General features: G+C 46.2%; 1 protein-coding gene across 3 annotated transcripts in view; it reads right to left on the reverse strand.

Moving 5' to 3' along the window:
• The window catches only part of Pip4k2a (phosphatidylinositol-5-phosphate 4-kinase type 2 alpha), a 171,518-nt gene extending 154,921 nt beyond the window's left edge, over positions 1-16,597 (reverse strand). For 2 of the 3 annotated variants that reach the window (XM_039095306.2, XM_039095304.2), the window contains exon 1: positions 16,191-16,597. In XM_039095306.2, the coding sequence (XP_038951234.1) occupies positions 16,191-16,334 (144 nt within the window). In that variant the 5' untranslated portion in view covers positions 16,335-16,597. 3 annotated transcript variants of the gene reach the window in all.
• Between the last annotated feature and the right edge of the window lie 351 nt (positions 16,598-16,948).

Below are 16,948 nucleotides of genomic sequence, written 5' to 3' on the forward strand. Positions count from 1 at the left end.
CATTAGGCCAAGCATGAGATATCCTGGAACACTCAGCACTAAATGTCATGTGTCCAACAGATCGTTCCCCCTAAGGAGCCCTGCAGGAGAGGAGGTGCAACGAGTAAAAAAGCCAGAGGTGACAGAAGACACTGAGGAAACGCGGCTTTCTGAATACAGCAGGGCCAATGGACACACGAACTCACAGGGACTGAGGCAACACACACAGGGCCTGCACCGTCTGCAGGAGATCCAAGAGATCGGGTCCTGGAGCAGAAAGGAGGAATCACAAGTTCTTATCCGTACCCCAGAAGCTGTTTCCAACAGGAAATGAAAATCTGTTGTCTCCAAGGGAGTCTCACCGTGGAAGCAAACAATTCTTAGGGATAGGCTGCACGCCCATCAGTAGATGGACAGCAGAAAAATAACTCAACGGCATCTCTGAGGGTTCCTCTCTCATGTCCTGTTAGGCCTTTATTTTTTTTTTATCTTATTTTTTTTATTTTCATTTTATGTTGTATATATATATTTCTTTTCTCCCCCCTCCCTCTCTGACCTACAAGTCTTTTGTGTATAATCTATGGCTTCTGGTTTAGTGTTTTATGGGACTTTTGGTCGAGCAGATGAGTGGGTCTCGGTATCTGTATCTCTTCCTTATGCCTTTTCTCGGGCTCTCTTCCTTCTGCTTTGTCTTATACCTTGTGTTTAGTTTCTGTTTTATCTTATTTTATTATAACCCCTTAGAAACCTATTTGTTTTCCAGTGAGAGACAAGAAGGGGCTACAGAGGGATAAAAAGGGAGGTGGGAAGGAGCTGAGAGAAGCAGCGAGACAGGAAACCTTCATTAGGATATATTACGTGAGAAAAAAGTCTACTGGCAGTAAAAGAAGAAAAGAGAGTGTCTGTAATGTTTGAATCAGAAGGGTCTCCCTCTCATGGACGACATTCCGAACACTTGCTTTCCAACTGGTAGGCTCGAGGAGTCAGGGCTGACAAAAGGAGGTGGGTCATTGAGGTGCAGGACTCCAAGCCACTTCCTCTTGCTCTGTCCTTCCTGTTCACTTGAGGTGAACAGCTGTTCTCTGCTGTGCCCTTGCACTTCCATGATGTCCGGCTCGGCACGCGGGGCCAAGCAACTATGGAGGGAAGTCTCTGGGGCCAAGCAACTATGGAGGCAAGTCTCTGAAACAGCGAGCCGCAGTCTCAATTCCCTTACATTAATGCTTTTGACGGGCTTTGATCTCTGCACACTAAAGCCAACACCTATTGTATTCTTGAAAAGGTAATAAAGCTTCCCCCACCTCAGATATAATCAGTAGGAATCCTTGGGCTGGTTTTAAGAGACTAGGCTCCCTGCCCAAACTAGGGATGGACTTAACCAACCACACTCTTTGACATTTCCCTTTTAACAACCCACCACCCACAAGGCAGTTGGCTTGGGTTGAAAGTAAGGGAAAAATAAAAAATTATGGTGCACTGAAATATACACACATTTGAGGAAGCCAAGATTAATTTGCCCCACAACAATGAAGTTAAGAAGGGGACTTGATAGACCTGGCAGGTCACTAACCAATGGGGGAGGGGCTGGAGCCCAGTCAGTAAAGTGCCTGCCATGCACATTAGGACCTGAGTTCCCAGAAATCAGTAAGGAGACAGCCTATGTGAGAGCCTACAATCTAGAAGCTGGTGCTGTCTGAGGAGACAGATAAGGCCTCCATCAGCTGCCTATAGGCAGGAGCTCTCTTGTTTAATCTTGGAGGTGGAAGGGACCAACCCACCGTTGGATGGTACTATCCCTGGACAAGTGGTCCTGGGGTAAAAAAAGCAAACTGGGTGAGCTGTGAGGAACAAGTCAGGAAGCAGCACTTCTCCATGGCCTCTGCTTTAGTTCCTGCCTCCAGGTTCCTGCCCTGACTTCCCTCAGTAAACTATACACTAAAATAAACCCTTTCCTCTCAAAGTTGCTTTTGGTTATATTGTTAAGTCACAGAAACGGAAAGTGAACTAAGACACAAGGATGGTCACCCAAGCTTGTAACACTGCCCTGGGGCCTGAGAGGAAGAATAGGCCGGGGGGGGGGGGGGGGGTAAGTTTCTAAATCTGCTATCAGAAACAAGTGGGTTTTCAAAATACTTTCTTAAAGGCATTGAAGAACCAGGGTAGCAGGAGAGATGGCCTGCCAAAGTCAGTCAAAGTGACTGTCCCTGACATTCAGTGTACATGGAAACTCAGGGTAGAGCCTAGCACCCAACAAAAAAATGGAGTCCACCAAGAAATCCCTTTTCCATGTGGCTGTGTTAAAGACGGACACTCTTGGGGCTGGAGAGATGGCTCAGTGATTTAAGAGCATTGACTACTCTTCCAGAGGACCCATGTTCAAATCTCAGCACTCACATGGCCACTCACAACTGTCTGTAACTCCAGGATCAGACACCCTCACACAAATATACATGTAGGCAAAACACTAATGAACATTAGAAAACAATTTTAGAAAGAAACAAAGACAGACAGAAAGAAAGATACTCTCCATGTCAGTCAACTCCTCCTACAAGGGACTGCTGCCCAAATTCACATTCCAAGAGGTTCAAAATAATGTGTGTGTGTTCAAAGTCTAGTACCCAGAGACACATGACCAAAATAACACCCTTCTGTGAGTCACACTTCCACCCTAAGAGTTAAGAAATCCTCCCTCAGTAACTGTCCAAGAGAAATGGGCAGATCTCAGCCAAGAAGAATCAGGTAGGCGTGGCAATAAGGAGACTGGAAAGAACCAGAGAACCACACACTGTAGAAAACACCCAGGAAAATAACTTAGGTCACATCTTTTGGGCTCGGGACATTTTAGAGATGTGTCTGAAGGCCTCCAGAGATTCCAACCACACAGAACAGGTCGTGAGGACACTGCTCTGTAACTCTGCCACACAATAACGTCACTTAGAATCAACTTCAGACTTCACACACTTCACACACTTCCGCTAGCAACTGAGGAAGTTGCTTCTCTGAGCTCTCTCTGCTCCTGCCTGCTCTGTGAACGCTGTTCTTCCTTGGGTCTCACCCTGTGGTTCCGCACACCTCTTCTTGCTGCAAATCCCCCCACCTTAAGACATTGCACAACCAGTGCCACAGAACGTTCTAGTACTTTGCTCAATCATCACCCAAACAACCTTCATGTGGCGATGAGGACTGGATGTGGAAGGGCTCCTGGGACACTAGTTGGGGACGAATGGACTACTCATTCGATGGTGTCTTTTGAGTTTCAACTCTACATAAAAGCACTCTTCAGTATAAGGCGTATATATGACAAGATTTCCATTCTCTGCAAAGTACCAGATTTATTTCAGAGAGATTAATAATACACGTGTAAGCAATTGTTTTAGACAGTGTCTATCACAGAGAAAAGGAAAGAGCATATGAGATTTGCATATAACTTAGGTTAGAGGGGCCATCTGCACAGGAACCATTCAAGACCCAGGGAGGAGCATTGTAATTGGACCAAGAGGAAATACACATGAAGTTCTATGGTTGCTTAAGGACCAGAAAAACACCACTGTGGCTATTCCCATGTGATGACAGAGCAGGAGAAACAAAGGGAGGGGCCTGGGGAGGGCAAGGAAGAGAGAGGGCCAGGCCAGCAAGCAGCAAGAGATGACGGTACCTGCTGTTTGGGGAGACTGTGAAACCTTTAGGGGGTAGGTCCTAACTGTATCAAGTGGGGAGGGGGACACTGGGAGAGAGGGCTGAGAATTAAATAGACAAGCCCTCCTTCTGGTACTGGTGTGTTTGTGTCTCTGAGTGTTGGTGTCTTTGTGTGCCTGCCCCACCCCACTGTCCCCCCCACTTTTCCTCCCTCTCATCCAAGATGTGTGCAAGCAGCCTCGCTGCCACCACAGCCTCGAGCCACTCTCCCTGCGGTGTTTTCTGTGTCTTCCCTAGCAAACCATGAACCAAAATCAATCAATCAATCAATCAATCAATCAATCAATCACTCACTCAATCCTTCCTTTAAAGTAAGCAACAGAAGAGCCATAGGAGAAAACAGCCTAAGTCGTCTTCTCTGTGCAGTGGGAAGTCTGTGGAAGGTTTAACTACGGAAGAGGCTGTCGTGCACGGGTCAGGAGTTCATCTTGCCACAGCTGTAAGGGAGCTGGATTCAAGCAGGGTGTGGGAGAATACAGGAATCCTCCCCGCACTCATCACGGCACAGGCCAAGAGCAGTGTGCCCAGACTTAGCGGAGGGTGAACAGAGCAGTGAGAGCACTCAGCTTAAATGCACGTGGAGATGGCGGTCTGTTTGCAGAGGGGAAGACACAGGCCTCACGCATGAAGGGAACAGGTCAGAAACTGAGCACGGCATTCAAGACAGAGAGCACACGCAGCTGCCAATCAGCTAGCTCCCTTTCTCCTTATACTGCCCAGGGTCCAAACCGCACACACTGGGCAGGCCTTCTCACAGCAATTAACCTGAACAAGATATCACAGGCATGGCCAGAGGCTAGCTCACCCAGGCAAAGCACTCATGGGTGTGCCTGGACTTGTGTCTCCCAGGAGACTCTAGACTACGTCTAGGCAACAACTGAGATGAGTCATCGCCCTGGGAAGGAAGTGGCTATGAAGATGGGAATGGAACACGCAGACCGAGGCTGGTGGATGGGGAGACACTACAGCCACAGAGGACGAGAGGTGACAGCGAATGTCTTTTCTGTTACCTGGGATGGAGATCTAGAATAGCCAATATCACCCAATGGGTGAGAGACCATACATTGGCTACGATGTCTGGTCCATAGCTGCTAACCACGGGTGTCTCCAAAGAAACTGAATTTAAAGTATGTTAACTGAAATCAAGACAGCAGTTAGTGTCTGGTACCAAAGCAGGGAGCTCCCAGCGTATCTGCAGACTACACTGGGCAGTGGAAGGACCAACACTGACAATTTCTGTATATCCAGTGCTTTCTAATAAGATATTCACCGTGGGAGAACTAAGAGACACAACCTAAGTCTACGGAGAAGAAAGGGGAAAATTACTTCAAACAATGCCAAGCACACCGCGGAGAGTGAGTGCCGGGGCAAAGATTCACAGAGATTACCAAGTGACCTTGTCAGTAGTGCAAGGTTTTCTAACATCAACTTCTTATCTCTTCAAATCGGAGCCCAAACCAGTTCTCTAACCCTCTCCTAACAATCCCCACCACTCATCCCTTGGTTTTCAATCTTCTTGGCAGAGAACCCTTTCTTTGCCTGTATATTTTATATCCAGTTCCTCAGAGAAAGAAAAGAGAGCAAGGACAGCCTGCTGTGGGTGAGGCCTTACTCATGCAGGCAATCTGGCCTTCCCACCAGCACTGGGGCACACCAAGGACTCCTGAGGATTTGAAAGCGGACTGCCCTAGCTGGTGCCTTTCCAAATACTGACAAAGTGCCTGCTAGTTAAAATGCCCATTGTGTTCCACGATGCCCACAACCCAGCCGCTTCTTGGGCAATGGCTAGTGTGGCTGTTCTATGAGCCCAGTGTAGGAGGCAAAGCCCCAGGCCACAGCCAGAGCCAACTCCTCACTCCCTCCTGTCATCTCTGCTAGCTGTTGGCCGTTGGCCTCGCAGACCCTTTCCCGTATTCTGTAACCAGGATGGTCTTCTTAATCTTCACGATCCCCTACAACGTCACCTCTCAGACAGTGTCCATCAAGCCCCCAAACAGAAGCAATCAGGATCCAGCCATATTCCTACTGTTTCCCCTCTTCCCTAACTCTGCTTCAGCCACACAGCCTCTGTGCAAGTGTGACCTCTGGCTTCTGCATCCCTGGCTGCACATTCCTCATCATGCCCAAGGCTTCACCTCCTTCACAACTTGGCTGGGCATGGCCTTTTTGACCAAGCTTCTGCTCCACCCACACTGCTCACAGAGCCTCCACCACACGCCAGACATGTGTGCGTGTGTCTAGCCTACGTCTACTTTCCCTGAGGCTCCGAGTAATCTGAAAGGAGGGGATTAGCAGCCGAGCACCTTGAAGTGTCCCTTATGTTAAAATAAAAAAATTTAAAAAAAAGGAAAAGCGAGATATCGATTCAATAGCTCATATAATTTGTGATTAATGAATGTAAGTTAGATTTTGACACCTCTAATCACCTAGTCACTAGTGGAGGCCTTAAAGATTAAAAGAAAAAATGAATACAGCAACAACATAGATAAAGCAAAGCTAAAACAAATGGAAAATTCTAAAATAAAGATTCATAACTTGGTGTAGGAATTTTTAATCCCAATTCAGAGCTTGATCATCTAGTTCCCGAAGGATAAAAGACATACAACTTTTATTTTTTACAATAAGCCTTAAACAACACAAGACTGGGCAGCTATCTATCCTCTATGCTATTAGAATTTACTTTTCTATTGATAACCCCAAGTTATGATTTACTATGCTTCATTTGGGCTGCTCTTAACCCTATCTGGTCTGCCCTCAGAGCCACATTTTAATCCCTGGTGGCTTCTCCTCCACTGGTCTTCTTGTCCCCACCTCTCATGGTTTTCCTTCAGCCAGGGAATCCTAAAACCTATGTCTCTTCTGCCCAGCTACTGGCTTTTGGCATCTTTATTCACCAATCAGAAACAAACTTGGGGGGCAAGGTCACATAGTAACAAAGTCACTTGTCACTTGACTCTACCTGCAGACTCTCCTGTCTCTGGGGCAACCAGGTCTTGAAGAATCAGTATTACCATTAGAATAAAAGCAGAATCAGGCAAACCCACTATAATAACTCACAGATACATAATACCGAATACAATGGTAATCTGATACTATGAGCCTAGAGTAACAATTAATTTATTTATGACCTACTAACTTAGTATGTCTTAGCACTCATAATGCTTTTAAAATAATAATGGAAGCTACCATTTAGTAAGAATGTGTCCCAGCAGCTGCTTAGGCATTTTATAAGTACAGTCCAAAGATGACTTACAAATTTTCAACCTCCAACCTCCAACTGTATGAAACATAATCTCATGTCCGTTACAGTTTTCACTTTCAGACTACATTCAATAAAGTACATGACAGTCAAGACTTTATTTCAACAACAAAGGCTCTTATATTGTGTGATAATTGATCCCAATGAGATCTAGGAACACTTCTGAAGATGATCTCTTGGTTTCTTGTGTGGGGTTTTCTTGGTTAATTTGAGGCAAGAAGACCCACCCACTGTGAGCGGCATCATTCCCTAGGCTGCATTCCTAGACTCTATAAAAGGAAGTTGACTGGGTACAGACGTTCATCCCTCTCTGCTTCTTAACTGTGGACACAATGTGACCAACTACCTCAAACTTCTGTCTCTATGTCTTCCCTGCAGTGATAGTCCTATAACATAGAATGTAAACAGAAATACTCCTCACGATGCTTTTCTTGGTCAGGGTATTTTATCACAGCAACAGGAAAATCAACTAAGACACAATCTTGCCTAAATATAGGCAAGTGTAAGTGTTCTGAGTTAAAATAGGCTAGGCTGAGCTACAATGTCTAGAAGTATTGAATGCACTCAGGTTATATCCAATTACACTAGGTCTATCAGGACGTAACCCAGTGCAAGATGAAGAACATCTATCCCAACTGGATCCACACAACGACCTGCATACGAAGTACTATTATTACAAGAGGCTCCAGGCCATGGCCCTACTACTTCCACTCGAAAAACGATGAATATTTAGAATTGAAACACTTAACATGAGGATGGCAAGATAGCTCAGAGAGTAAAAGGTGCTTGCTGAACAAGCCTGGCCACCTGATATTCATCCCTGGAGTCTCGAAAAGGTGGAGGGAGAAAACCAACGCACAAAAATCATGCTTGGTCCTCCACACATGCCACAGAGATAATAATGAATATATAAATCACACACGCCACATACGCATTGTAATAAATACTAATTTACTTAAAGAAAAAAAGACTCTGAAACTGTGAGCCAATTAAAGACAGACAATTGTAACTGTGGGTAGGTGTGACGGTTAATTCTGACTAGTCTGGAAGATGATTGCGTCTTTGTTTCCAGAGAGGGTCAAATCACAAAGGCTCTGGTATATTCAACAGTTTAACTCTTGAGAGGTTCAATTTTTAAGAGACTTTTGGGAGATGGTAATCTGAAGGCGCAATGAAAATTTTGGCTTCTTAAAAAAAAAAAAAAAAAAACACCAAACCATACACAGACATATTATGTGTTTTTGTTTTAATCCCAGGTGTGGGCTATGGGTTGCTGGGCCACGATTTGCCTAGTGATCTGGTGGGGGTGGGGGAATAGATTTTCCAGCTGAGGACAGTTCCTGCAATTGGTGATGCTTGGGATTCTGGGGACTTTTCAGAAGGTAATAAATGCTAGGGCCCTGAAAGGCAGGGTGGGCTATTGGTTGGTTGCTGTTGATCTAAGTGGTGGTGTACAATGGAAAAAAAAGTAAGAAATTAGATATCCCAGCAGTGAAGATCACTTTGCCCCAAGTAACTGGATGCCCCAATCAACAGGAAGTAATCTAACAATAACATCATCCCCTTTCTGACCCCTGACCTTATTTAGGGATCTCTTTCCTTTCCCTTCTATCTTTTTTTCTCTTATTTAGTGTTGGGGGTTGAAAGGATAGAAGAAAAAGGGTAGAGAAGGGTGAAAGAAAAAGAGCCCACAAAGTAGCCAAAAGACCAGGCCTAGTTTTTAAAAGTGGGTCGTCCTCTAAGACCATACCTTTGAAGGGAGTATTTTGGCCCTTGCCACTTCCTGTTCTCCCACTCAGCTTCCAGGAGGCCATGAAGTGAGCAGCATCAGCCCCATGCTCTCAGCCCTTCCTCCCCTTAGGCCCAAAGCAACACGAGCCAAAGTCAGCCTTTCTTCCTTGTGGCTGTTACTCTCATTTTAGCTTGTTAGTAATCACAGAGACAAAAATTCTGACCAACACAGTAAGTTACTGTTTTAAAACTCTCAACAACATTTTTCTATGAACAGATTATATATTTATCTCTGCCTACATGCTTTCCACAGAGCGAGGTTTTTTTTCCTCTGTCGTGGGAGAAAGGTGTTTTCAAACAGTTTTGCCCAATATCAACAGTTCATGATTTGTCTACCCAAGAACAGCTTTAAACACTAGGAACTGTGTGAGAGAGCTCTAAAAGGAATGATAACAGACTCCTTACCTAGGGTTAGGGTACAGGTCAAAATCCCACATCTACCCAGCACTCGGTGTAGCCGTTCATGAATTCAACCTACTCAAGTTCTCTGGTTCATCACTCAGCCCAGTGCTGCCTACATTGTTTCCCTGCACCAAGCTCACCTTCTCCTTGGAAGTGTTCTTCACTGGGTGCCTCCAGTCCCTGCATAGTCCGTGGACAGAATTCAGGAAGACTGAGATCTCCACAGGATTCATTCAAGAGCATTATTCTGAGACAGGAATAGTGCCTTTCACTACCTTATGGCTCATGGAGCAATAAATTAAAGAAGTGGTGATAAAAGTACACACAAAGGCTTTAGCAACACAGTCTAGAAATGAGGGAAATACGGCAGAATCAAGGGATACACAGTAAGAAAGAGATAAAATATATCCCTAAATTGGACGGCATTTCTCACCTTCCATCCCCAATCTTCCAGAAAGAAAATCAATTTCACTCACTGAGGCTTTTGATAGTTAATCTTTCTCTCTCCCTCCATCCCTTAAGCAATGACCCTCAAGGTGCACAAGCCTGCACTCTCTGGGACAACCTCTCTCAGTTTGTTTCTCACTTCCTCTTTCTTCTTCCTCTGTCCGTCTCTCAAAACCCCACAGTTCTACCTTCCCCTTCCCAGATCTACTTCACCCTTTGGGGTTAATCATTGTCAACAAGACAAGATTCTGAATCGCCGTGGAAACAGACTTTGAGTTGTGTCTACAAGGGTGTTTCTGTTTCCAGGAAGGCATAATTGAGAAAAGAAGATCTACCCTGAAGGTAGACAGTACCATCCTATGGGCTGGGGTCTCAGACTCGATCAATCAACATTCGTTTCTCCCTGTGTCTTGATTACAGACTTGAGGTGACTGTCTTCCCCATGCTCCCACCACCATGTCTTCCCCGGCATGCTGTACTGTCACCTTGAACTCTGAACCAAATCCTGAAATACTTTTAGGTACTCTGCAGGCATTTTCTCACAGCAATGAAAATAGTAAATAATCCACTCCTTGATTACTATGTTACTTTCTGTTGTTGTGAAGACACCATGACCAAGGCAACTGACAAAAATGAGCATTTAATTAGGGACTTTCTTATAGTTTCAGAGGGTCCATTCGTGAACATCGTAACAGGGAGCATGGCAGGAGGAGGCATGGTGCTGGGACAGTAACAGTGATCTTACACCTGGGGAGACAAAATACACATCTATTCATCCAAGATAGAGAACCATGACAGACCAAAATATGGATACCACCGGAGTCCAATGTGATGAACCAATGAGTTTCATTGGGCTTATTGACAGGAATATGGGTGAGGAGCTACTTGGAGCAACAGAAACAACTCAGAGAACAGCATCACCAAGGCCTACCCAAGCATGTGTGACAGCTCACAAAGCCAGGAACTTAAGCACTGCACACCCGCAGCTTAAAAGGTTAGAGAGTGCCCTTTCCTGGTGCCTCAGTTGGTCTAAATCCCTTCCAGGTAGCTCAGATTGCTTCTGCTCCTTCTCAGCAGCTGGTCAAATCCCAGGGTCTGCATTGCAACTCAGTAATCTGTGGGAAGAAATCTTTGCTTTTATTGTTTACTCTTGTAGGCCTAGTGAATCTAGTCAGGGACTTCCTGAAGCCATTTTGAGTCGTTTACCTTCCTGCTTACGGGGCTTCCATGCAAGATGAAATGTTTCGATCTACGTCCCATGTAACTGTGTTGTGTGGTTGGTCTTGTGCACGGTGTATTCAGACGCTGATTTCTATGCCCAGACATCTGTCTACAGTGTGGACCACGGCATGGTCAAGCATCTCTGGTCTCAATGTCATGTAAGAATTGTTTTGTCATCTCTGACTGATCAATAAAGAGCTGACTCAGACTATGACTGGGCAGAGAAAATGAGAAGGCAGGACTCAGGAGAAAGAGATACCAGGAGAAAGAAGTAAGAGAATGACCATGAGGAAAGAAGGGAGAGGTGGCCATAAGGTAGAAGGTCTAGGAGTCATGATGAGAGATCACAAAGGGATTCACCATGAGGGCACACAAATGGAGCAGGGCAAGTCAGGGCAAGACTCTACAAGTAACATGGGGCCTATGGCTAGGATGTAGATAACTTAGAGAGTTAAAATAAATGCCTATCTGCCCAGTCAGAATGCTTGAAGCTTGCTAACAAACTTTATAGATCTTTGTGTCAATTATTTGGGAGTTAGAACAGATAAGGCTATCATCCACAAATTACAGCCTATATAACTGCCTTTAAATTTGGTCAGTTTAAGGAATCATTTACTGAATCCTTATTACATACCACTAGGCTTTGGATACATTGTGTCATTTAGTTCTGTGAGGTGATCGTGCATGCTAAGGATGCATTAACTGAGACTCAAGTGGGTAAACCAGCTGCTCAAAAACCCATAAACAATGAAGCAGGCATTGATCCTAATCAGCCTGACCACAAACTATCCTGCCAAATTGCACCAACTCCTGTCAGTGTCGACTTACGTACTTCAAGTGCATGCTGGCAAAATTAACTGCTCAGGACAAGCGCATGCTCGATCAACTTAACACAGATCCTGTTGGTTCATTACAGTTCTTGTTGGCAGTCTTTCTAGTGGCATAGCAGATCATCCTGCCTTGGGGCAGCATTCTGATCACTAAAGACAGGCTAAGGTATCTGACCAGTGGAGAAAAAGCTAATACTCACATCTTTGAAGGGAACACTAAGCTACTGCCTTAATAGTAAACTGACATGCACAGTGACTGCTTCTTACCTCTGAAAAGTAAGGGGAATGGTGTGGGGTTACCTCCGGAATGCATGGCAGGTTGGGTTCCACTCAGAGAGCTCTGTCTAATATCTAGCTTCTTTATATTTTAATTGCCCCATCATGTCATTTTCAGTCACTATCATTCCATAGTAATCCACATCACTTATAAACCTAGCCTCCTCCTCCTCCTCCTGTCTATATCAACCCATGGAACCCAAAAGAAATTAAAGTTCTGAAATACAGTATTACCTCTCTTTACTCCTCACCTTGCTGAGAATAAAGTGCACGTTTCGGATGTCCCACATGGAAAACTACACATTCTCTAACCTACGAAGTACAAGGCGTGTTGTCAGAAGGCTGGCCTGAGCAGATCCCCACAGACGTGAAGATCAACACCAACTCTATTCCTAGGGCAGATGGTGACCTAACCGCCCACCAGTTCTTGGGAACTCTTTCTAGAGACTCCTTTCCTGCACACTTTCTAATTAGGAAACTACAACTGATTGAATCCAGACAAGTCAAGATCTTCCGTGGTATTTCCAGGCCTGAATTGGGGAACAGACCATCCTTGTGGAGAGCAGAAATGACAAGGTCCCAGTCCCACAGAGTTTCTCAGCCAGCTATGAACAAAGAAAGGTATATAAAGCCGGGTTGCAGAGGAAAGTCAGACTGTACTAAAGTACCTGGTTCTTACAATGTTCCAGTTCCCATCCTTCCTTATACTGTGACTAGCTCCAAAATTCCCATAATACTTAAGGATTTTCCTGTAACTTCCTTGTGTTTCTATGGCTCGAAGCCACAATGCTTTAATAGCAATAAAGTGGCTAGTCCTAGAAACAATATTTGTTTTATGTAAGTTTCTTTGCACAGATAGCACTGTGTCTTCCTTCATATATCTAAATAGCGCTTGAAATACTAACTTCCAAAGAGCTCACATTTCACAGTACATAAAAATCTTTTAGAATATCTATTTAAAACAAGTCTTGGCTCATAGCATTCAACATACTCCCTGCACTATTAAAATACCACTTTAAGAAGCTAACTGCCTGATCATTTTTAGTTTAATTTCGAATGTAACAAGATAAAACTGCCGCCTTAAGTCATCCTTTCCTTTATGTATTCAATTATATTCTTTGCTTAAAATGCTTAAAATAAAAATTGGCACGGATCCACTCACTGATGGTGATTCTAAGTTAGAAAGCAGTAACGTATCAAATTAGGCACACAATGACAGGCTTCTTCGCCAGGCTGAGCACCGTCCAAATCAAGATGTTTCCTTACCACTACTATGGTCTAGAAAGTTCCCCCTCAAATTTAAGTGTCTACATTTCAATCATATAGACTTTGATTTAATAGACAGCACTGAAGTTCAGCTACAATCAGTTTGACAAACTCAGTTCATTGTCCTAAAAATCACCACAGATTTCCTTCTCTTCCAGTCTAGGCTTTGAAAAATCCCCAAAGGTCACTGTGTACTCTGGGACTCCTAATATGATGCTGTTCAACTATTAAGCTGTAAAAATGGTCATGAAATTAAAGAGAATTGCAACTCTTTCAATCCTATTTCCCAGTTACAAACACTGATCCCCAAAACTGGCTAATATGCCAAGGTGAGTGGTCTCAGTTAAAGAATTCAAATGAAGACTAAGTGAATTGTTTTGGGGTTTTTTTGGGGGGGGTTGTTTTGTTTTTCTACAGCACAAAAGAGGAGGCCCAGTTCCATCATAATATGCTCACATGATAAAAATGTATGGTTTCCCTTCAGTGCTCCAAATTTATGGTTGCTTTAAATATCCAATAAAAAGTCTGATGGAATTTTAAAAGCAAAAAATTGCTGTACCCATGGTAAGATTCTCCTTGCTAATCCTAGTTACATTAGAATTACCGGGGAAAGGCTCTGATTTGAATTATCTGCCTCTCTACCATGCCTTCTCAAATATCCCCACTTATATACATGCTCATTATTGATAATGTGGATTTATTTATTTTAATACTATTCTGTAAACTTTGGTGCACAGAAAAGCATGGTAAAACATCTTCCTGGTACCATTTCCTAAAATCAAACCAACCAGAAATACATGAATTCCAAGAGTGGGCCCGCAAGAGGACTGGGGTATCATTAAAAAAAAAAAAAAAATACATTGTTAGAGAAATGAAGAAAAGTAACTGTCTTATGTCAACTCACATTCCTCAAAATAAAGGCACAGGCTAAAAATAAGGGCAAGTGGACAGTAAGGAGACATTTTAGCAACCCTCCCCACTGTGGCAGGCTCTGTGTGCGCTGGTATATGTTGAATTAATAACATGCTTTACATGATACACTCTGCTGGCAGTGTATATACTTAGAATTAGTAACTGTTCTTGAGAGCAACAAAAAGTAACACTCAATGTTCCTACCACCATTCCCTCTGTATTTTCCAAGTAGCACAAATGGAAAACAAATATAGCAACTCGAAAATAAACACAAGGTAGCAACCCAAATGTTACAGTGAAGCTCGCCCAATGGCAACTTTTTCTGAAGTGGACTGGAATTCAGACATTCTCAGTCACTCTCCCCACCAGCCCCCAGCTGCATATTGTTACCACTACTTTACTATATTAAACCTAGGCACACATACAAACACTCCTGACCAAAACACCAGAACTACAAAAGGAGATTTAAAAGGGCCTGTAAACATGGGTCCACGCCCAACTGGTATTTACTGTGCCCGTTGCGGTAATTAGGAAGCTGCCAATAGTAACATAAATAACAAGAAGAATTTTATGAAATCAAACACAACTAAATTAGAGGTCTGTGACAATGGAAAACGGTAACTTCACTTTCTGAAATAAAACTGGGGGGGGGGGGTGAGTTGCTGTCCGCAGTTTTAACAGTTGACATTCCTAATAGCTAAAGATGTCAGTAAAATGAACCTCGGTCGATCCGGCAGTAAAGTAATAGAAAATAACCATTTCTCAACTCTTTAAATCGTCCCAGGTAAACACAATCATCTTCATACTGTTTCACCTTTCTCCATCTCCGCTTGGGGGAAAAAAAAACTATAAATAAAAGATACTAAGCCATTTTAAACAGCTCTGTTAATTTGAGAGTGCACAAACCACGCTGGCTTTCTGTCACTTCTATTATGCTGAAAAGGACACCAGGGCATCCACCGAAATCAAAAGCAGAGCAGCAGGCTCACGCTCTGCCTCCGAAGCTGGCTGACTGCAATGGGTAAGGTCACGGTCAAAATTCACAAGCTCATTGAAACTTTCATGGCTCAGCCAATTGCGCCTATCGTGTTTCCTGATCCCATCTAAGTAGATTAAAGCTGCAGGAGTTTTCTCGCTGTCAGATCAGCGGGCGGCTATTTCAGCCCCCCACACCGCAGTCCGCAGAGTCCGCAGCCTCGCGCCTCCTAGCATCCCAGGCGGTGCGCTAGCTAACCTCCCCAGCCTTTTAAACAACCTTCCAAATGAATGTAATTAACTCTAGACCACCTCGAACTCGCGCCTGCCGGGACCCCCCTCCGGCTGTCACCACCAAGGCCGCCCTTCCGCAGTCGGTGACTTCTGCCTGGTTCCCCAAGGAGGGGGGAAGCAAGGGGGAGGGAGGGATGAAGACTCCCGGCCAGGAGGTCTGGAAAGGGCACAGCAACTGGGCGATGCGGGAAGGGACGAAGGGCGCCAGGGCCATATTTACGTTGCCTCTTTTTTTCTTTGCAAAAAGAAAAGAAAAAAATCCTCCTAGAGTCTGAGAATGCTACCTTTAAAGGAAAAAGGAAGCTAAGCTCTCAAGATGCCGTCCAAAATCTTCTGGTTTACTCCAGTCCTGTCGCCTAGAAGCTCCGGACGCTTCCTGACAGGGACAGGTACACCTGCCCACCAGCTCAGGACAGGAGGGCCCAGACTAGTGGAGCGATCGTTCGGACTGGGCCCTGAGCAGTTCCCCGCCGGGACTGATAGCTGAGGCAGAGACGGTCCCCGCACAAACTTCCCACTTCCCAGGCAGCGAGCACCGACCGGCAGGAGGACGGATGCGGAGCAGGACAGGCGCGGGGAGGCTCAGAAGCACAGCACAGCAAATGCTTCTCATCCCGCACCCTCCCTGGGTTCCAAAGGAAGCGCAAGCGCTGCCGGAGAAACCCAAGAGGCAGACGCATGTCGTGGGGATAGGGGTACCCCAAGAGGCGAGTGGCCAGAGGGCCCGGGACCGGCCGAGCCAAACGGCTAGAGATCCCCGCCCTGCCACCGCTGCAGCAGAGGAGCAGAGCCCGGAGGCTAAGCCCGAGGAGCAAGAGGAGCGCGCCGCAGAGGAGCCTTACCGAGTGGTTGACCCCCCACATGAGCACGCTGAGCAGCGGGTCGCTGGCCCGGAACAGCTTCACTTTCTGAGCCACGAAGTGCTTCTTCTTCGTCTTGGTCTTGCTCGCCAGGACGGAGGACCCCAGGTTGCTAGGGGTCGCCATGGCCGCTGTCCCCTCCACCGCCGCGCCGCCGAGGCCGGGGACCCGCCCTCCCTACACGCCAGCCTAGGGAGGCAGCCGCATCCCCCGGGGCGGCCGCCGCTGCGCGCCTGCTCCAGCCCCGCTCCGCCCGCGCTCGGTCCTGGGCGCTCGCTCCGCCCGCTCCGCGCGCTCGGCCGCCTAGGCTGCAGCTGCGCTCGCCTCGCGCCCCCGCCCGGCTCCCGCCCGTCGCCGCTCGGCGCACTGCCCGCCGCTGGTCCAGGCGGCCAGCGGCTTCCGCGTTGGGCGCCGGCGTCATGACGCAGAGGCGGGCGGGGCAGCGGCGCCGACGGGCGGGGCGGGTGCGGATGCGGATGCCGGACCGTTAAGCTGTTCTCTGCGCTCCGCCACCCGTGCAAGGCGAGCACACCCCTGGCGCTCTGCAGAGGCTGCTGGGGAGTGCGGTGACTCGCGCGAGCATGCCTTTCACGCACCCGGGGAGGATCAAGGAAAGGGAACGAAGGCAAGGGAGCTCCGAGGAGGGAGCCCCCAGATGCATGGGACAGGCAGGAATGTCCCGGAACCTCGGCTTCCCGTGCCAAGGGCCTGGAGAGTTCTTGGGACCCGGAGCGCTTCAT

This window comes from Rattus norvegicus, chromosome 17, assembly GCF_036323735.1.
Source record: "Rattus norvegicus strain BN/NHsdMcwi chromosome 17, GRCr8, whole genome shotgun sequence".
NCBI lineage: Eukaryota > Metazoa > Chordata > Mammalia > Rodentia > Muridae > Rattus > Rattus norvegicus.